General features: G+C 28.5%; 2 protein-coding genes and 1 long non-coding RNA gene across 14 annotated transcripts in view; 2 read left to right on the top strand and 1 right to left on the bottom strand.

Annotated features, from left to right (window-relative positions):
* The first annotated feature begins 2,357 nt into the window (after nt 1–2,357).
* LOC102670663 (potassium/sodium hyperpolarization-activated cyclic nucleotide-gated channel 1-like) lies at nt 2,358–4,428 on the top strand. Its single transcript, XM_006613970.2, has 4 exons — nt 2,358–2,560; nt 2,706–2,897; nt 2,968–3,191; nt 4,144–4,428. The coding sequence occupies exons 1-4, from the start codon at nt 2,386–2,388 to the stop codon at nt 4,426–4,428; spliced, it is 876 nt and encodes a 291-aa protein (XP_006614033.1). The 5' UTR covers nt 2,358–2,385.
* A 4,040-nt stretch (nt 4,429–8,468) lies between these two features.
* Nucleotides 8,469–22,157, bottom strand: part of LOC102670888 (papilin) — a 138,956-nt gene continuing 125,267 nt past the window's right edge. For 3 of the 12 annotated variants that reach the window (XM_031509633.1, XM_031509631.1, XM_031509640.1), the window contains exons 19-37: nt 20,841–22,152; nt 20,258–20,656; nt 19,352–19,708; nt 18,937–19,113; nt 18,474–18,653; nt 17,440–17,619; nt 15,672–15,842; nt 14,897–15,112; nt 14,543–14,713; nt 14,026–14,442; nt 13,478–13,687; nt 13,168–13,335; nt 12,437–12,679; nt 11,790–12,112; nt 11,456–11,606; nt 10,392–10,904; nt 9,643–9,798; nt 9,420–9,533; nt 8,469–9,121 (exon numbers count right to left, since the gene is read on the bottom strand). In XM_031509633.1, the coding sequence (XP_031365493.1) occupies nt 8,919–9,121; nt 9,420–9,533; nt 9,643–9,798; nt 10,392–10,904; nt 11,456–11,606; nt 11,790–12,112; nt 12,437–12,679; nt 13,168–13,335; nt 13,478–13,687; nt 14,026–14,442; nt 14,543–14,713; nt 14,897–15,112; nt 15,672–15,842; nt 17,440–17,619; nt 18,474–18,653; nt 18,937–19,113; nt 19,352–19,708; nt 20,258–20,656; nt 20,841–22,152 (5,661 nt within the window). In that variant the 3' untranslated portion in view covers nt 8,469–8,918. Of the gene's footprint in view, nt 9,122–9,419; nt 9,534–9,642; nt 9,799–10,391; nt 10,905–11,455; nt 11,607–11,789; nt 12,113–12,436; nt 12,680–13,167; nt 13,336–13,477; nt 13,688–14,025; nt 14,443–14,542; nt 14,714–14,896; nt 15,113–15,671; nt 15,843–17,439; nt 17,620–18,473; nt 18,654–18,936; nt 19,114–19,351; nt 19,709–20,257; nt 20,657–20,840 lie in introns of all 12 variants that reach the window. The other 9 variants (XM_006613972.2, XM_031509635.1, XM_031509632.1 and 6 more) reach the window with 9 other exon arrangements.
* LOC102670801 lies at nt 16,299–18,777 on the top strand. Its single transcript, XR_421493.2, has 3 exons — nt 16,299–16,537; nt 17,449–17,628; nt 18,411–18,777. It is a non-coding gene; the product is annotated as an uncharacterized LOC102670801 (long non-coding RNA).

Here is a 22,157-nt window from a genome sequence, read left to right as displayed (position 1 = left end):
TATTGATTCGAATTCACAGTCACCGGTGTACAAAGACTATATTAATTCTCAAAATTCACGTTTCATTTTTGTTAATTATCGATAATCGAGCCGAGCGATCGACACACGCACAAAAAGCTGTTATGTTCGTTCATCAGAAAACCAAGATGAAAATCGTTGTTGAATGGTACATTATCACAGTGATATGCACAGAATAAAACGATAGTGCGCACTCGTTTGTATACATGTACCTTAGTTATAGGCGTTCGTCGAATTATAAGGGCGATACAGGATTGGGTATATTTTTTATCATCGACAGTTTTTTAATAAACAACAGTTCACTATTTCATTATTCGTTTTTATCTTTTCCCTGTTTAGTTACGATTAGTTACGAATAATAAACAATTGACAAATTTCATTTGATAGAATACGTCAGATTTAAAGAAGAAAAAAATTGAATTGAAATAGAAGAATACGGAGAAGTAATATTGAAGTAAATTTATATCAGTTTATATTAAGGATATATTAGGATTTTCTAATAGTAATATTCAATATAAAACTTATATAATTTCAACTTTTAAAATTTATTAAGATTATAAATTAAAAAATTCAGAAATTTCTGATATCAAATTTCAGATTTTAAATATCAAATTTCTAAATTAATTTCAAATGTTATATTACAAGTTTCAAAAATTTAAAAATTTTATTATAGATTTTATTATAAACTGTTAATTTCCAGATTTCAAATTTTATTAAAATTGTCACATTCCCAATTTCTTAATTTTTTATATTTTTAAGTTTCATAATTTTACATTAAATAGATTAAAAATAAAATAGAGCAAATAGAGAAATTCCACCATGTTGGATCATGTGTGTACATTGAAAGTACAAAATAATGACAAGAAGTTGACCTTCAGAGAAAGATGGAGTTTTATAATTCAAATCAGCAGAAGGACACCGAGGGCAAAAAAGTATTTCGATAGCATGGCGCGTATTGCTAGTGAAAAACGAAGACATAATTTGTTTAAATATTGGTGGATTATTCACCCGTTTAGTAATTTGAGGTATTTAATCAATTCAGAAAGAATAATAAAAATCAAGAAAGAAATATATTAAAACTGTTTTTTAAAAGTGATTAAACAGATATTATTTGCATTTAAGCAATTTTTTAGATTTTTCTGGGATTTGATAATGACAGTGATATACATTATTTCATTCGTTTCAATTCCATTCTCAGTTTGTTTTATTATAATGAGTCACGATGATATTGGATTGGATAAATTCAATCTTCTGATTTACGGTTTTTGTTGGATCGATATAATAATGAATTGTTTTACTGGATATTACAACAAATATGAAATGGGTGTCGAATTGAAACCTTTGAAGATATTTTTGTAATTAAAATTATAAAATTTACTAATTTTAATATTAATTCAATATTAGAAAATATTTAGAATGAAAGTTGAATGATTTAAAGTTGAAGATAAAAATTATCTAGAAATTGTTTTCCCAGAATATTTTATATTTTATTTTTAATTTTTTTTTTTTAAATATATAAAATTTCGTCAGAAAAGAAAATACTGATAACTTTTAAAGCAATGACTTAAAATTAGTCAATTTTCATACTAAAACTTTTTTTAAAAATAATATTATTTTACTATTTAAAAAAAATAAATTTATTAATATTTATATATTTTAATAAAATGTAATTTTTATCTCCATAGACATTATTTAAAAACTTTCCTGATATTTGATATTCTATCTTCGTTACCATGGGATCATATGACTTTGCCTTGGCGCAAATTACCTGAAGATAATACTTATTTTTTTGTTTCTTTGATCAATGTCCTTCCTTGTCTGAAGTTAATCCGTTATGGCTATGTCGATTCACAAATCTTTGAATTATTTATCGTAATTCGTATTTTTTTTTCTTTTTAAATTTGAAAAAAATTAAACAATATAAATACATCTCTGTCTTATATATTTCTTTATATATACCTCTGTTATATATTCATATTTTAGCATTTTGAAGTCAAGCATTACGCCTATGAATTGTTTAGCACGCTTATGCTGGCAATTTTTATAATATATTGGTTCGCGTGTCTGTATTATTTAATACCAGTGTTAACTCTTCACTTCAGTAGAATCAATGCCAAAGTAAGATTGTAGAAACGATAAAATTTTGATTAAACTTAAATTTTAATAAATATATAGAATAAGCATATTTTGTTTATGATATATTTTATTTTATTCCATATATTGCTTCTTATATCCTTATATATATATATTTGCTTTAAATTTATTTGTGTATATTATTTTTGTGTCAATTTTCATATAATCATCTTTATAAATTTTTCATATTAAAGGATTTCTAAAAATTATATTTCGTAGGTTTCCGAATGTTGGATGATAAGATTAAAAAACAATTCTAAAGCATTCAGATTTCGATGCGCGCTTTTTATAGTCGTAGATCAAATATCAGGAGCTGGTTATGGTCATTTGGTGCCATACGCGTCTGATCATATAATATTGAACTGTATTCTTCTCCTTATCGGTAGACTACTCGAGTTCTATATCGCAGGTAAATCTCCTTCAATAGATTTTAATATTAAACCTTAAAGCTTTTTGTTTGTTTGTTTATTTCCCTATCGAAAATAATGTTTTACTGAATGAATTAAAAGTTGATAAAAATAAATATAAATTAATATTTTAAATTTTTATTTCAGTAATGATCATTCGTGTAAGAATGGGAATAAAAGAATCCACGTCGAAGTTTCAAGAGATAATAAATCAACTGTTTGCTTATGTAAACCAAAAACAATTGCCGAAACACATAAAGATTCGTCTCGAAGCTTATTACTATCATCGTTTCAGGAAAAATTACTTTCGTGAGAAAACTATTATGCTCACTTTATCAGGTAACGACATCTTTAATTTACGATTCTCTATATTTTCTCTCCCGGTAATTAATATTTCATTTTGATTCAGAACATTTACGTCAAGAAATTGCACTTGAATCATGCCATCGCTTAGTCGAAAATGTGTCAATGTTCAGAAATTTACCCAAATCTATTTTACGTAACATCGTGAAGAATTTGAAATTCGAGCTTTATCTACCAAACGATGTGATCGTGAAAGCAGGTGCCCATGGTGATTGTATGTTCTTTCTGTCTGCTGGGACCGTTGCTGTGTTAACACCCACTGGAAAAGAGGTATTATCTTAAAACATTATTCGATCAAAAATCAATCCTAAACTTCAATTTTTTTTATAACTTGATACATTAAACTTTTATTTAAAACATTCAAATCATTAATCTTTTCTTCCAAAGATAATTAGAATAATTATTTCCTAATCGAATCTTATACGTATCAATAAGAAAATATCTTCATTGTTATTATAGAATTAATAAAATTATAGTCTCGTTTCAAATGCTTATAATTCTTTTTAAATAAAAATATTTCTATTATTCCGAGTTTAGTTTTTCTTAGTACATCAGAAAGACGGAGTCTTCTTTTTTTAAACGCTTTTTCATTTTTCTTCCTATCATTTTTCGTTTTCAAGATATGTCCGTTTAAAATAGACGATAATTTCACTATCGCTATCCTTCTCGCACGCTCGGATCTCTTGCTCGCACGTGCGTCCACTGACCTACCTCATGTGCGCTGGTCACGTACGATGAGTAAGCAAGTTTTTCTACTACGCGCGTACGCGCGAGTAAATAGGTCACGTGGTCACGTGGATTTCTTTCATTCATAATTTTTCACAATTCGGACATGTCGTTTTGTATCGCTATATTTTTAAAACGGGTTGAGATATCAATTTGAAACAAAATGCATTTTAAAGAGTAAACTTCTCATTATTATTTACTAATTATTAAAGAAAATTATCAAGAAATTAATAATTATTAAAGAAAAATTTTTTTTTGAAGAAATAGTTCAATATATTTTCGGATTGAAATAACACATTGATTTGAAAGATTCTAGGAATTTTCTATCTTCTGGATTAATTATTAACAATTCATTAATTTATTATGTTACTTAAAATTAAATAATGGACATTTAATATCTGAAACATTTAACATTTTATTTGAAATAATTGGATTCTTATATTTTAAAGGAGAAGGATATTTTTTAAAACTTTTAAAAAGTTTCAATTTGATTTAGATATGTCACTTGGACGATGGAGCACATTTTGGAGAAATAGCACTTTTGGTTCCCGATCAGAGAAGAGTTGCAAGCGTGATTGCAATTGAAGTATGCGAAGTGTATCGTTTAAATCGCAAAGATTTTCGAAAATGTATTGCCGTACATTCAGAACTGTTTGCAACTATTGAAAGTATTGCGACAGAAAGGATCGAGAGGGCTGTAGTGATCGAGGAACAGCATAAGCGTTATCTTATGCGAGATACTGTTCGCGTTGAGGATAAAAAAGACATGCCACATTTGTGAAAAAGAAATATAGTAATAAATAAACGTAGTTAAATTAATTAGATTTAATAGTTAAGTTAATAATTAATAATATGTTTGATTATTAAATTAATGATATAATAATAATAAAATATTAGAATAATATAATTGTTAGAAAGATTTAAGATTGATAGAAAAAAATAATTGAATGTAATAAAATTTCTTGATAAAAGAATAATAATCATTCTGATCATTATTTAATCATATATTTTAAGGATCTTATATTATTATTGTCCATACAATTGTATAGTGGCATTCCTTTAAATCTACCTTTATTTTATATAATTATATATTTATATTATATTAAATCATTATCTAAAGGTATAACTTACAGTTACAAATACACTCACTAAAATCTTCAGCACTGTCGCGATGTGTGAGCTATATCGCATGTATAGATAATACATTGGAGAATATTTTTCTCTGATATTTCTCCATTCCTTTTTTTTTCTTTTGGTTAATTTAGTTATTTACCATTTTCACGTAACTACGTTTCAAATCCTTTGTCGGTGTATTCGTAGGAACAATCGTGAAGGAAGTTGATTCGTTTAAAAATTTCTCTCTCTTGTTTTTAACTTTATATAAGAATGTTAGAACTAAAAATTTCGAAAAAATTTCTATTGATTCTACGCGAGGTATGTTCCATGCTCTACCTTAATTTTATTTTATATAAAAACAAGAGAAACTTTCTGATGCTGCTTTCTCTCAGAAATATAAAATTAAAAAAATAATAAATTTAAAAATGATTAATATTAAAAAACATCCTACTTTTGTAATATATTCCCTAAACTAGAAGTTTTACGTGATATTAATTAAAATTAATTAAGAATTGAACGCTGCATTACATTATCTTAAATCTTTTGATTATAAAATCGTTACAGCTATCATAGCCATTCTAAACATCATTATAGGATAATATTATTATTATCAAAAACCTACTTTCACAAGTTACAAAAACGCATTGATTTTTATAAAATCGATCAAAAAATTAATGAATCAACTGTCACGATCATTTCTACAAAATATCTTTAAGAGGAGTATCCAGTAGCCGATAATAGGTCGATTAAAACGAGTATATTACGTAATATAGCGATAATTATATACATCATTAATGTGTAACGTGTAAATGAATGCGTGCGTGTACGTGTGTATGTGTGGCCATTGTACAGACTTAAAAATCACACGGTAGAAATATAAATTATTTACTATAGAATACTATAGAATAGAGAAAATCTACCGAAACTGCGCTCACTCGAGTATTCTTTTATTTCTTTCTCTTTCTTTTCGATTCGATATTATTTCTCGTAACAAAGACGATATATTCTTTCTATGTTACTTTTTTTTTTTCCTTTTTTACTTTTACCGATATGCAATCAGTGCATAGGTACACACATGCCCGTTAAAAACTACAAGAACTATTTATACATGTACTAAATAATATTGTGTTACTACGTTATCACTAGACTGAGGATTTTTATGCAAATTCATATTTTCATAAAAGTGTGTAAATTAATTGTGTTTTAAAAAAATGAAAATTTTGTGTATGAAATACAGTAATATTAAATTAATCCGTTTATTAAATTAATCATAAAATAATCTCTAATGTTCAAATTAAATTATATGAAACTTTTTAGATAAGATTTCTATAACATTCATAATACAAAAATATTTAAATTTAAAGCGAAAAAAGGATAAATCTATAAAAATCGTACATATTTAAAAATCCTATTTTATATTTTCAAATATATATCTATTATATTAAAATTCTAATGAATACATAAATATCCACAGTCTAGTTATTACAATCATGTCATGTCTAGTTTGGTCATATCTAAAGGAGTACGGAGGAGAAGAGTACTCAATATTCTTTCATTCTTCCTTCTTTCTTTTTTTCTTCTTTTCTACGATTCCTCCTGATAAATCAAAGAAACAATCAAATGCATTACAAATGACTATTATATTTTCGTTAAAATAAAAAAATTTGTTTATTAAAGTCTCGATATGTGCTTTTCTTTTTCTTTTTCTTCTTTTCTTTCTAAAGAAATACTGTGATTGTCGCAATTTTACAATTTTATCTTACAACTTCATAGATTCTATGTAATTAACATATAATTAAAAAGAAATACAATAATCTTGATCTAGATAAGGAAATATAAAAATCGGAGGAATTCTTATTTGATACTTTGGTACGATCATCTAATATCGTTTTAGTGACTATTCAATAAATTTCTGATTGAAATTCAATTCATTTTGCATCGCGTACACTACATTTTGTATTTACACTAACGATATTCTGTATGTAAAGTTCTATTTAGCACTCCTTCCCCGACACTTTCGAAGAGCTTTCTAATAAGGCACTGTCATTTACTGTGACTGAAACAATCAGACGAAAGAAGAATGTCTTTTCCTACGGTTCCGTGGATTCTTTCCATCATCGAGTAAAACTTACATTTACAATATATGTATAATAATATATATATTATGTATAATTATAAATGCTTTTGGTACCTTTTCCTTCGGAATTTTGATACGCTACGAGCTACTGATATTTCTGTGGCAATTCGAAATTAAAAGCATAAATTATTTCTTAATTATCTTAATTCTATCTCATCTATATTCTTAATAATTATGATCCTTCATATGAAATATGGAAAAAAAATTTTATATATCTAATTAAATTTCATATTTTTTGTGAAATAATATATTAAAAAAGAAGAAATATACTATTTTATATAAAATGATTGAAAAAATTGTGAAGAAAGTAAAACTTTGATAAGTTTTAAATTAATATTAAGAAAATATATAATGTATGCTCTCATTTTCGAATGCCAAGAAATCACGATAGATGATACAGTATATAGTAACAGTATGTAGTTAACATTACGATTAAAATGTTCAGGAACAAATATATAAATGCAACATGTTAATATAGTGAAAGAAGGTGCGTATCGTGATTCAATACTTGTACTTATTATTCAACTTCCAATGAGTTAATTTTTTTAACAAGCTTTGCAAATAAAATTCTCTAAAATTATAATTTTAGATTTTTATAATTGCAACGTTTAGTTAACTCATTATACAATTATCGAAATAGAATTGAATAAAATTATAAAAATAAAGAGAAACAAAATAGAAACATAGAAAGTTTCAATATTTTATCTAGTCAATTTTATCTCCAGTCTAGTTAATTTTTTCATTTGTTATAATTCATCTGACAAATTAAGATTGTCGTCACGATGTTGCACCTTCACATTACCAATCATCGCTATGATATAAGTATCGTTCAATCGTGACAAAAGACTAATTCATGCTATGGCAATAATATCGAATAAGGAATAAGTAATAACAATATTATAGAGTATATAAATGGCATACTGCATAATAAACTATTTATATTATACAACGTAACGTTTCATACTTATACGTATATGCTTCATACAAATAGGTACAGGTTCCCTCTCCTACTTCCATTCTCTATCGCCTCTCTCCTTTGTTTCGATCACACACAAAAAAAAAAAAGAAAAATTACATATTGACTTTTAATTTATCCTTTTGTTCCCCTAACACGATTAAATTTTTATATATCGTTCATGTTCCATTTACAAATTGATCGATAGATCTCATCATTGTGTGGATCCATCATATAATATTTCTGGAATAATTTGATTATTTCTTTTCTTCATAGATAATTTAATTCAATTAATTAAAATTCAAAAATATATATCATCATTGCAAAAGATTTTTATAACACAATTTATAATAATTTAAAAATTAACAAATTTACTTTAAATTAAAGAGCTATTTTATTTTCTTCTCAATAAATTTTTTTCTTAACGATATTTTTATCAAATATTCCAGTTTTTAATTATTATATTTCATCATATGATTTCGTATAACTCTCACAACTAAATATCCAACGATTCAAACGCGATTCGAACGGAAAGGAAAAGGAAAAGAAAAGCAAAATAGCATCGATCGGGTATCCAATCTCGAGACGCTTTCTGATGGACAGCGATCATTTCTGTCCTAATATGGCTTCGATCGACTAGGATTCCAGCGTCAGATCGTATATACATACATAAAACGACAACGACGATGACGACTTTGAAACAAAGATATACGGAGGAATATAATTAAAACATCAACGAAAAAAGAATCATTACATTATTATCTCGTTATGCGACTCATCTTCACGTTCTTCCGCCTCGCTGTTGCTTAATTTATATATTAAATGTATCTATGTATAGACGTTCTAAGGCTTTGGCAGTGAATTAACGTCACGTTTACACGGCACACCATCAAGACAGACAAATGTGTCGAATCGAATGATCACTTTTAAATCTCGTCATCGTTTCTTTCATTTATATCTATAATTAATAATCGAAATTATGCATTAAGAGCCAATATCTGATCGTAACTGCTGTTCTTTGCTTTGTTCGTCAGGCTAACCGGAAGAAATCGAAGAAGGATTCTTAGACAAGGCTCTTCAGAATGTATCTTCGCCTTCTTTTCGAGTTATTTAAGTGAGGACCTCTGGAGGGAAGTTGACCAGCCTCGGTACAAGATCGACAGCAGAACTTCGCATAGTATTTATGTGTGCAATACCTTGCTTTAACGATCAAGTCGCACTTAGCGAAGAACGAATTATCTTGACAATTCGGGTGAATGAAGATTCCTGAGAAAAGATGAATATTTTAACAAGAATTTCAGCACAATTTCTTATATTTTTATTTGTTTTGTAGAAATTTGATTGTTACTTTTAATGTTTTATATTTTATTTTTATTTGTAAAAATGATTTTATGTATTCATATTTTAATAGATTTAATTTTGCATTATCAATCAAAATATTAAAATGATTAATAATTTCTATAAATAGAGTTTTTCTATTATAGAGAATTTCTATTTATAGAGTTTAATACTCTATTTTCTAATATTTAATAAAATTAATTTTATATTAAATATAAAAATTTACCAGCAACTTGTATATCCACCATAGCAGAAGCAGACGAATAATCATTACTCGCTTCGCAACGATATCTTCCTGAATCTTCCCGATTCGCATCGCTGATTACGAGTCTGTTCACTTCTAAAATTAGAATTAGAAAAAGTTTTTTTAAATATCTCTTTCGTTTATTTCTAATTTTTAAGTTAATTATTTAATTACATATGCTTAATTGTTTAAAACATATGTTTACCAGTAATTTGAATTCGATTGTTCGGATGAATTATCTCATTATCCTTATACCAAGATACTCGAGGAATCGGATAACCATCGACATGGCAAGCGATATTAACATCACTACCCTCTGGGAACTGATTTTGTCCTATCGTTATATTGGCTGTGACAGGCACTGTGAAGTAATCAATATCATCAATAAAATATCTGCAAACGAAATCCAGGAAAAAAAGAAAAAAAAAGAGAAAAATATGTAAGTTTAATACAATAAAATCATAAATTATAAATATGAATGTAAACTTACCGTTTTTTTTTATTTTTTAGATTGATTGATAATCATATATTAATTTTGTATATAACATGCAAACAAATTGAACAACTCAACAGAGCACATAATGCAATCGAAGCATATTAAAGCATTAGTTAATATAAATGTTAAAAAGAAGAAGAGAAATTCAATTGCACTATAATTTCTAGAGATAAAGTTTGAAATTTCTATATTTTATTCCTATATTTTTTCCATATTATATACTATATTATTTTATATTAACATTTTTATATTAAATTCAAAATTCCAAATTGTTTACAAACAATTTCTAATCTATCTCGAACTATAATTCACCAGTTAAAAATTAATTAAAAATAGCAAAAAAAATTCAAAATCTCTGAAAATTTTTCATCTTTATTATTACATGTTTTACATTTATCTCTTAATTAAAGTGCAATTGCAAAATTAAAAAAAAAACCATCACCATGTATCACCCTCACCTCTAAACCTCAAACCGTACTCCGGAGTAGTCCATCCAATAGGATTGACCGTAGAAATTTGACTCTGTCTAGTCGTATTACTAACTCCATAAATCTGACGATAGTCAGGAGTTTGGGTTCTATCGGGTCTATAAGGATATCTAGGTTTCTCTGCTTTTCTAGGAGCATCAATCAGATATTTCATATATTGCTCGAACTCGGGCTTGACATTGTATACTGGACCGATAGCTTGCAATGTGATCGACCAAGATGCAGCTCTGCCAATTGCGTTAAATGCTTGACAGGTATAAACACCTAGAGTTTGTATAGTGACTGTTCTAATCAGAAGGGTGTATTCAGAATCCTGTTCATAAATCTCCGAAGCAAGTGGCAACATGCGCTCGCCTCGCCACCAAGTGACGAAAGGTCTGGGCCAACCCCATGCGTAGCAGTGCAGAGATATGGGAGAGTTTATGGCAACTGTCACACGTGCATTAGGCTCTCCGAGAATGGCTGCAGCTAGTTCTTTCGGTTCTGTATAAGGTCAAGGCAGCATGCAGAAGAGAGAAAAGTTGGATACCATTACCAAATTATTAGGGGAAGTATAATTGTTCTTATGAGAAATATTTTATGAAATAGAAATGAATTTATAATGAAAATATTTTTGATATTTATTGTTACGTGTCTCTTTAAATAATTTTTGACAGCTTAGCTGTTATTTAAAAATATAGATATACAAAAATATATATAAGAATGAGCATAAATATAGAAATAGTATAGAAAATAAAATATATATGACAATAATTTTAGAAAATTAGATACCTATTGTTTATAAAAATAAATTTATATAAAAATCTGCAATCTATTAAAAATCTATGTGAAATCATTTGCAAAGAAAACATTTAAAATGAAGAGATATTATTATTAATTTTTTTATAAATATAAATATTAAACACAAGACAAAACACATTCATATATTAAATTACTTAATTAGAACGATCAACTACTATTTAAGATGCATGACATGTCCACAAAATACTTTACAAGACAGTATTTTATAATAATATTTAATGTATGATACGTACCTGTGACAGTCAATTGGTATTCTGCTCTTACCGGTGGGCCTAAGCCATTGTCAGCTGTGCAGACATAAGTTCCACCATCGTATCGATCTAAATTAATAATTTGAAGAGAGCCATCGGATAATATGCGACGTCTGGCTTCTGAAGGTGCAATCTGGCGAAATTTTAATTTCTGTTATTATCATAATATCTTGTACGATAATAATTTATAATAAATTAATTTTCATAACTTTTTAATTTGTACATTTGTAATTATATTAAAATTTTGATTGATTAATTTACAAAATTATTAATTAATTTTTAATTTTTTAATTTCAGAAAAATCAAGGAATCTCACCAAGGTTGTGCCTTTTCTCCATGTGATCATTGGTCTTGGATTTCCTAAAGTAATGCACTTCAATGTTACGTAACTACCTTCCTGAGCATTGACTTTTGGTTCCTCTGGTTGTTTGATGGAAGCTGGTTCAGCACCAACTGCAGGTACAGTAACGAATGGTCTTGGAGAAGTCAATATAACTTCTTCGGTGGCTGGTTCGAGACAAGAAGCACCACAACCATTATTACAACATTTCATATCTCCCGAACAATCTGCATCCGTGAGACATTCTTGTTCGCATCTAGTACTATTCGATATACTTGGACAACGGCCTGGTTTCATAACTGTGAAATAATAGATATTAAACTATTTAAAAATAATTATTATTAATTTAATTATTAAGATTGTGTTATTGAAATTAATATTGAAAGAATTTTTTAATAATAAAGTATTTTTTGTTCTAGGTCAAAATTAATAAATCAATAAATATTTTATAAATCTATATAGCATTATATCTATATAGCATATTAGCATTTTTTAAAATTAGCAAAAGATATTTTATAATTAGAATTAAAATCACTAAAGGAGGTAATTGAAATATTTTATTGAAAAATATAGAATAATAGAATATATCATAAATAATAATAAAAATTTAATTTTATAGCTACCTGATCTACATACTCCTTTGTATTCTGTACCATCTTTGGTAGCAACTAAAGTAATGGCACATTTTGTGTTATCGGGACAAATTTGTGTTCTACAAGGATCAACGCAACGACATCGTTCGCAATCCTGAGAGTCCACGAACGCCTCTTTGCCATACGGGCAACGGATAGTCTGACATTCTTCGCGTGCTTCGGTGCAAGGATCCTTTGTATCCTTTCCGGAATCTACGTCGATCTCGTTGGTAGCTATTAAAATATATAATATAATTATATAACAAAGAATGTAATACTTTTGAAATAGAAAAACATGAAAAATGAAGTGAATAAATATAAATAATATAAAGTGAATAAATATAAAATAAAAAAATAATAAAAAATTATAATATATGATAAAAGCAAAATTATATTTTTGCTTCTAGCAGGATTGAAGCTTAGGAATAATTAAAGCTGGTAGAATATATCATTAAATATAACATATATAAAAAAAATAAAAAAAATTAAAATATAAAAATACAAATAAAAAACATATATAAAAATACAAATAAAAAGCAGATAAATAAAAAAGGAAAAGGATACATAAGGATTTAACATTTGAAACAAAATAATATAAAATAACAATAAAAATAAACAGCAATATAAAACGTAAAGATATTTATCACGTTCCAAGCTGAAAGTTAAAAATATTTACAAAAATATATTATTCAAATACTGGAAAACAGATTTTCACGACTTACTGCTAAGGCAAGTACTAATACAAGACTCAAAGGTCTTGAATCTGTTACGATTTCCACCGCATCCAGTATAAATGAACGCTCGACACGTTTGTTCTTCATCGTCGAAATAGAATCGTTTGGTAGCACCAGAAGTGCAAGACCCAACATCAACTGGTTCTTTACAACTTGCTGAATCATTATCGTTTAAAACTTATTATTGTCATTACGAAATTCTTTTTCGAAATATCAATTTCTTTTTCGAAACATTTCTTCTCAAATTTTATTTGGTATTTTTTAATAGAAATTTGAGATTAATGAATTTAATACTTACACAAGCTTGAAAGGCTGTCGTTTCCAGGAAACACGGGTTCCTCATGATGAATGCAAACAGACTCACATTCAGCCATTGAACTAAACCTGTTCGCATTACCTTCGCATCCACCGTATGAAAATTCACGACATATGCGGTTGACCGAGTCATAGTAATATTTTTGGAAGTAACCTCGGCATTCACCAGAATCCGGCGGTAAGTTACACGTATCTATGAAAATTATTAAATTATTATAAAGTTGATTACAAAAATAAAAGTAAAAATTCTTTTATAAATTATAAATTGTTCCAAAAATTTTCAAAAAATATGTTTTTTATAATTATATTTATATTAATTATATATTTATATTAATTTTATAGTTTTATTCAATTAGAAACATAGTTACACAAACATAGTTATGTTCAATTATTTCATAATACTTTGACTTCAATTAGTTGTATATTACACAATACATACATTGAGATAATTAATAGTTCTAATATTAAAAAACTATAAAACTATAAAATGAGATATAATGATTAAAAATTTTAAAGATTTCTTGAATATACCTTTTCCATGAAACTTTCCGCAAAGACGTTCACACTGTTCTTCTGTTTGGAATCTATTCGCATTTCCTTCACAACCGCCATAGAGAAATGCTTGACACATCTGATTGTGTGAATCGTAATAAAAAGCTGTGATATCACTATTGCAAGAACCAGGATCAACAGGAGTATAACAAATCGGGCTCTTCGAAACAGTTTCAAGTGATGGAGCAAGTGTAACAGTAACGTTTGGCGTTGTTTCCGTTTGAACAACTTGTTTCTGGCATCTTTTTTCGCAGGATTCCTTATCCTGAAAGCGATTCTTGTTACCCTGACAACCACTATATTCAAATTCGTAACAAGAATCTGCTCGGTAATCATAATAGTATTGTTTGACAAAACCGCTACAGGGACCAACAACTTTGGGCAGACTGCAAGCATCTAAAGAAAAAAAATAAAAAATAGTTGGAATAATTGTTGATATGATTTTTAATGAAAATGTGTAATAAGAATGCTTAAATATTCAGTTAAAATTACAAACCTTGAACGTCTCCACATCTATATTCGCATTCTTCGCGACTATTAAAGTTATTTCCATTGCTTTGGCAGCCCCCATATCTGAACTGCTTGCAAACACCTTCTCTACTGTCATAAAACCATTTGATTTGTTCATCAGAACACGGACCATGAGAATCCGGAAGGAAGCAGAATTCTGAAAATTTTATTTTTCATATTTTTTTTTAATTCATATTAAAATTTGTTTTAATCTTTCATTTCTATAATTCAATTATTTTTAATAATTAACAGTTTTATATATAATAATATGAAATCATTTAAGTTTTTTTCATATTAAGTAAAATTCAAATTAAATTCATGGTAAAGATAAAAATATTACCTGGTTTAAATTCGATTTCTCTTACTGGCGCAGGGGTAGTAATCGTAGTCTGACATCTGTTAATGCAATCTTGTTCGGTGACAAAATTATTTTCGTTTCCACCGCAACCACCATAATAGAATTGTCTACATTGCTGTTCGTAGGAATCGTAGTACCATCGTTGAGTATAGTTGTGGCATTCTCCCAAAAGTGCGGGCAAGAGACAGGTATCTTGCTCTGCATTTAAATTTACAATAATATAAGATATAGATAAGATAATATAAAGAAATAAAAAGTTCTATAAAATCCATTCAAAATGTTTTATTAAATTTAACAAAATTAAAATTATCTTTAATTTTTTTTAATTAATCATTTAACAAAATTGCTTAAAAAAATTATATATTTTTTTTTTTAATTCATAGGACTTTTTATTTCATGTTTTGTAACAAATAAAGCAATATATAACATATAATAAATTTATAGCAAGAATGTATGACGTATATATGTATATATATATTAAAAACATCTTTTTATTTGCAAAAGACGTACATTCGATGATAATTCATGATAAAATTTGCGTGCATATGGTACAATCGACATTGAAGATAATTACACAAGAAAGAAATGCCGATAATAATCGAACAAAACTGCTAAGAAAAGCGTTAATGAGCATTAAGCATCGATAAATCTTGTTACAGAAATAGAAGATAAAGATAAAGGTAGTATGATGCTTTCTATTTTATTTTATTTTATTTTATTTTATTTTTTTTAAGAAAGTGATTAGACAAAATCTTACCAACTTTAGCCGGGCAATCAGATTCGCATGCGTCCCTAGATTCGAAATTATTTTTATTCCCACCGCAACCAGTATAATAGAATGGCATGCACCGATTCTCCGATTGATCAAAGTACCATCGAGATTGCTTCTCACCACAGTTACCTTCGGCTCGAGGCAGCAAGCAACTATCTGTTAATCGCATTAATTATTATATCATGCAATATGGGATTCTCGTGTAGATTTCATTAACCATTTCATTTGCGATTTACTTCAACTTATATTTTTCTGAATCATAGAATTAATAAATTATATTAATTTTTCTTTCCTTACAGACATATAATATTGAAATTTTGGAAATATATTTGTAATACATTTTCAATTGAAATCATTATTTCAATTTTTATGTAAATCAATGATTAAAAATTATTGATTCAAAGTAAACAGCAAATGACTGATTAATTGCCATACTCTTTGGAAATACATATTCTTCAAATTCCTGAAAATGAAAATGTTTTTTCTTGCAATTTTTACTTTCTATTATAGAAAATTTGTATTTAAATACCGAATATTCACGTTAAATTGTTAAAAATTATAAATCAAAAGAGAAATTAAAATCCATTTCTTTTTTTTTCTTAACAATAAATATCGACGCAATTATTCACTGAACACTAAAATCGAGAAAAATCGAGAAAAATTGAGAAAAATCGAGAAAAATCGAGAAAAATCGAGAAAAATCGAAAAAACTCGTTTAGGCGATAAAAGCCATAGAACGATTATTCTCGAAACGAGAATCGCTTCTCGAAAGTCGAACTATCGATTCGATCAATTTATCGTTCGTGCAATGGTGCAAGCGTGCAATTCTGACAAAAAGAGTGCTTTTTATTGTGAATAATATACGATTAAAAAATAATGCGTGATAACGATTGATTACAATTAATCGTGAGATAGAAATAATTGTGTATAGAACGAGATCCACCAAACTAATAGTGCTTTTTTCATTAAACGTGCTTTGTTTGTTTTGTGATAGAATTGGGCACTTTCTATTCGAGATGAATATATAAAAAAAAATAGAAATAAATCTCAAAAAATTGTAAATATTTAGTAATTTTCAATAATAATATAAAGTTAAAAATTAAAAATTTTATCTTTCAAAAAATTAAACTATCAATAAATGAAAATTTTTGAAGAATAATTCTGTAATTAGACTGATAATCTATTTGAAAATAAAAATTATTATTGGATAGTCACTCACAACACAATATTCATTTATACAAAATACTCTTAAAAGTTTTATTCTTAAATATATTTTTACATTTTTAAATAATAAATCCTGATATGTGCTTTTTTAAAAGTAACATAAATTAGATTTTGCCATTTGAAGGATATTATTTTTACATTGTATAAATTATTTTTTAAATAAAATTATTTAAAATAATATAACATAGCAAACAACAAATTAAATATACATAAGTTTGATGTGCCCAATTCTGCTTTATGCCAAAAAATAGAGATATATAATAACAAACGAACCAACACCAACGACAACAATAAGAATTGTTTCTCGATTAAAACGACGTCCAATCGTTCCACCAACACCCACGAATAAGAAATTACTCTCTTTTTCTTTCTTTTTCTACAAATTGCGAGCGATTCAATTATTCAAAAAGCAGATAAGCTTTTGTTTCTTCAATTCCTTTCTTTAATTCTTTTCTTTGCTATTTTCCATGTTCTATTCATTTTCTTTTCCTTTTTTTTTTCTTTTGCCTTTTTTGACTTTTTCTAATACCTTTTACAGGGCAGCGCTGCTCACAGGCAGCACGCGTACGGAATCTATTCGCATTGCCTTTACAACCGCCGTAAACAAATTGGTTACACGTCTGACGCCCGGCGTCATAATACCAGCGTAACACAGAGCCCGGACAAGGGCCGGGATCTTTCTCCAAGCGGCATACGTCTGTCAGTTTTACTGTAAATAGTATGTATTTTCTACGATTACTTAGGGATTATTTCGTTATATTTGATATCTGATGATCAGTGCCAATTTTTGGTGCTTGGATATGGCGTTTGATGCCTGAATTATGTTTGCTGATATATCATGTTTAGTGTAATTGAAAGTGAAGATTCTGATTGAAATGATATTTGCAAAGATACTAAGTCGCCAGAATTGGAAAATATTATATTTGTACATTATGATTTCTTCTTTAATATATTATTTTTTTTAAGTTTTGTTGTTATGCGTTGTTTTAGTATCTTCTGCATTCTTTGTGAATAAGAAATATACGTTTAAATCATATTTTAATAAATAAATAAAAATTATTCATGATATTATTAATGGAAGTTTTAAAATTTTAATAAACATTTCAATTTAATCGAATTCTTTTTCTGGCGATTTAGTTTTGACTATTTTTTTTTTTTTTTCTTTTTTCATCCTTCATTGTTAACAATTTTATCAATAATCAAGAAAAATTCAATTTATTGTACGTGAAAAAAATAATTACATGCAGATTGATTTTCCTCAAAAATGATTAAAACAATTTTATCTCCATCATATCCTTCTCGTGTTTGATAACAAAATATCAACTGCAAGAAAAATCGCTTAAAAATGAAAACAAAAGACAAATTGACAAAAAAAATTGCCACATATTTCGATTCGTTTACGAAGAAAAATAATCTGAAACACTATTAAATATGTCTAGTAAAAACAAATAATATATTAAATAATTAATATATTATTATATAATAAAAATATGGTTTCAGGCAGAAAAACGAGCGTGATACGTGCGGATGTCGAATGAAAGAAATTGAAATGGATGAACATACCTCGTCTCCTTCCTGGTTGTAAGCATTGTTGGTGACAAGCGATTTCCGTTGGGAAGTTATTATCATTTCCTTTGCATCCACCGTACAGGAATTGCTCGCAACCTTGTGATTCTGCATTGAAGTACCACCTGGTAAAATTGCCCTCGCAGGGACCTGATTCTTTCGTTTGGTCGCAAGGATCTAATGAAATATAATAAAAAATGAAGATTAATATTGGTATCTCATTATACTTTACTATCACAACAAAATTGATCATTGCATTCATACAAAATCACAAATCACAAAATCACAAACTTCATATGAAGAACATGAAAATAAATTGAAGAAAATTTTATCATAAAAATTTAATCAGAAAATAGAAAAAATATTCCATTGAATGAAGTAAAGCGAAAACTCTGCAATTAATTTCAGAATAATTAAATAATAAAAAATATTGAAAGTAATAAAAAGTTGATTAATTTACCCAGATCATCAGGAGTGACACAAAGTTCCTCGCATTCTTCTCTGGTTTTAAATTTATTCGCATTACCAAGGCATCCACCATAGACAAACTGACCACACTGCTTTCTGCCAGAATCGTAATACCATGTAGGGAAATAGCCTTCACAAGGTCCAGAAATCTTTGGTAAGAAACAGGCATCTACGACATAATTCCAAAAATTAAATTTCATTATGTCTTACAATTAAAAAATTAAAAATTTAAAAAAGAAAAGGAAATTCAGATTCGTTACCTAATAAAGAAAATTACTAAAAAAAATATATCAATTACTAAAATATAATTTGAGTATCAAAATAATATTGAAAATAAAATAATATTAATTATAAAAAACTCTATAAATTTTTGAAACAATTAAATATTCATGTTTTATTTATACTACCTTTTCCTTTAGGCTGCACACACACTTCCTTGCATTCTTCCTGAGTCTTGAATCGATTGTCGTTACCTTCGCAGCCTCCATACCAAAATCTTGAGCATCCACCATATTCTGTGTCAAAATACCATTTAACAGTAAAGTCTCGACATGGTCCTCTATCTCTTTCCAACGCGCAAGCCGCTCCAGGAGTGGATGGAACTGAAAGACATCCCTCGAAATTCTCTCCTTGAGCTTCTTCCACGCCATCAGGACAACATCCATATTTGGAGGCATCGCAAGTGCATCCGGCAAAGTTCGGGCCCTTTGCTGGTGTTCTTCCGTCTGAGCAGCATTTGAATTCCGTGTTCTCGCAACCGCAGCCTGCAAATTCCCATAAGAAATATGCCGTTAATTATAAATTAAAAATTGCTTTGCTATATGATCTATGTAAATATCAACTTACACATTAGTGAATATGGATATTAAATGATATATTTATTTAAATTTGTTTGATTAAATTATTTTTCATTTCAATTTTTATTTATTTTTTATTTACTTTTTTTGATTATTAATATAAATTAATAAAATTAATAATCATTTCAGTATATATTTAATTTTTATCAATTTAATAAAACATTTTTATAAAAGATTTTATTTTAAAATATATTTAATATTCTATATATCTAATATATCTAATATTATAATATATGATATGATTATAATATATTATAAGATATGACCAATATAATCAATATATAAATAATATTATTATCATAATATTATTTATCATATTATTAAAAGCTAAATAAAAGTTCAATATTCTTCGTTGCTTGGTCCATAATATATAAAACATTTTCAATACATTTTCAAAATTCTACCAAGCTTTGACCAAAATTAATATTAATTTTAATTTTAATTTTATACAATTACCTTGTCCATGGGGTCCTTTTGCAATGGTGACACCATCGGAACAACAACCAAACTGATATGTGTAACATGGACAACCATCGTAATTCGGTCCTGTGGCCGGCGTAAAACGATTTGGACAGCAACCATGGGGCGTGTATTTGCATCCGCAACCCTCGTTATTCGGTCCACGAGCAGCAGTACTATTATCGGGACAACACCCGAATCTCATGTATTGACATCCACAGCCATAGAAATCAGGACCACGAGCAGGAAGTATGTTATCCGGACAACATTTGTATTGTGTTGATAGACAACAACCCTCTCTATTGGGACCATGTGCAGGAGTAACACCATCTTCACAGCAACCATAAGTGCTATTCTCACAGGGCATATGGCATCCATAATTATTGGGCCCAAGAGCTGATGAACATTAAATATTGAAAATTTTAATAAATTAAAGAAATTGAAATAATTATATTTTTTAATTTAAAAATATAAAATAATATTGAGTAAAAATAAATACTCAATAGAATTTATTTTATAATAAATATTAGAAAATATTTTGATATATTATAATATTTTATCTTGGAAAATTAATACAAACCTGGTGATACTCCATCAGGACAACATCCAAAGTACGATATAGTACAGTTTTCCGCATTAATAATACCACATCCTTCAAAATTGGCACCAATTGCAGTGGAAATACCATCCGGACAACATCCATAGGTGGAATTCGAACAATCTTCCTGCACAGTAGTTGTTTCATATTCTTCAGTAAGTGGAGTGATAGAAGTGATCTCCTCCTCGCAACCTTCACTATCTGGTCCAGAAGCAGGCTTTATTCCATCGGGACAACAACCGAATTTAGTGCTATTGCAACATCCCATGTTATTTTCTCCACTAGCGGGTGTCTCATTATCCGGACAGCATCCAAATTCTGTCTCATTGCAAAGTTTCTTGCATCCTTCGAAATCATTACCTTCAGCAGCGGTAACTCCGTCTGGACAACAACCGAACAATGTTTCATCGCAGAGAGATTCAGGACAGCCTTTGTTCTCTGGACCAGTAGCTGGTGATACTCCATCAGGACAGCAACCGTGTTTAGTCTCATTGCAAGTCTGAGCCATGGGACATCCTTGGCCGAATGGTCCTAGCGCTGCAGTAATTCCATCGTAACAGCAACCAAATGGCATGGTTTTGCAGGTCTTTTTCTTCTTAGGCACCTTGCAAACGCGATGTTTGCGTGTGACTTCTTCCGGAGCGAGTGTTGTCCAGAATTCAGTTACGTGTGTTTTCTCAGTTACTTCGGTCTCTTCTTCATCAGTAACCGGTGTCAATCCGGAAACGGTTGACTCTGTCACTCCAGAGACAGTTGTTTCACCACTCTCGGTTGTACCAGACTTTGTAGTTTCACCCGATTCGGTAGTCTCGCCAGAAATCGTCGTTCCTTCTGTCGTTGTTGCACCAGATTCAGTAGTTTCACCAGATACAGTAGTTTCTGTCGGACCAGATTCTGTAGTTGTCGCTCCAGATTCCGTTGATTCAGTAGCTTCCGTTGATATTGATTCAGTTGTTGCTCCAGATTCTGTAGTGACTCCAGGTTCTGTTGTACCTTCAAATTCTGTTGTGGCTCTAGATTCTGTTGTACCTTCAGATTCTGTTGTAGCTCCAGATTCCGTTGACTCTGTAACTTCAGTTGACATAGATTCTGTTGTAGCTCCAGATTCTGTTGTAATTCCAGATTCTGTTGTAGCTCCAGATTCTATTGTAGCTTCAGATTCTGTTGTAACTCCAGGTTCTGTTGTAACTCCAGGTTCTGTTGTAGCTCCAGATTCTGTTGTAGCTCCAGATTCTGTTGTAACTCCAGGTTCTGTTGTAGCTCCAGATTCTGTTGTAGCTCCAAATTCTGTTGTAGCTT

The sequence above is a fragment of the Apis dorsata genome, unplaced genomic scaffold (genome assembly GCF_000469605.1).
Source record: "Apis dorsata unplaced genomic scaffold, Apis dorsata 1.3 scaffold_165, whole genome shotgun sequence".
Classification (NCBI taxonomy): domain Eukaryota; kingdom Metazoa; phylum Arthropoda; class Insecta; order Hymenoptera; family Apidae; genus Apis; species Apis dorsata.
Note: the sequence above shows the minus strand (reverse complement) of the source record. Positions and strands in the feature narration are given on the sequence as shown.

Coding starts and splice junctions, on each gene's coding strand:
- LOC102670663 (XM_006613970.2), top strand. CDS start 2,386: ATGATAAGATTAAAAAACAATTCTAAAGCATTCAGATTTCGATGCGCG. Junction 2,561..2,705: donor ACTCGAGTTCTATATCGCAG/GTAAATCTCCTT, acceptor TTTTTATTTCAG/TAATGATCATTCGTGTAAGA. Junction 3,192..4,143: donor TAACACCCACTGGAAAAGAG/GTATTATCTTAA, acceptor AATTTGATTTAG/ATATGTCACTTGGACGATGG.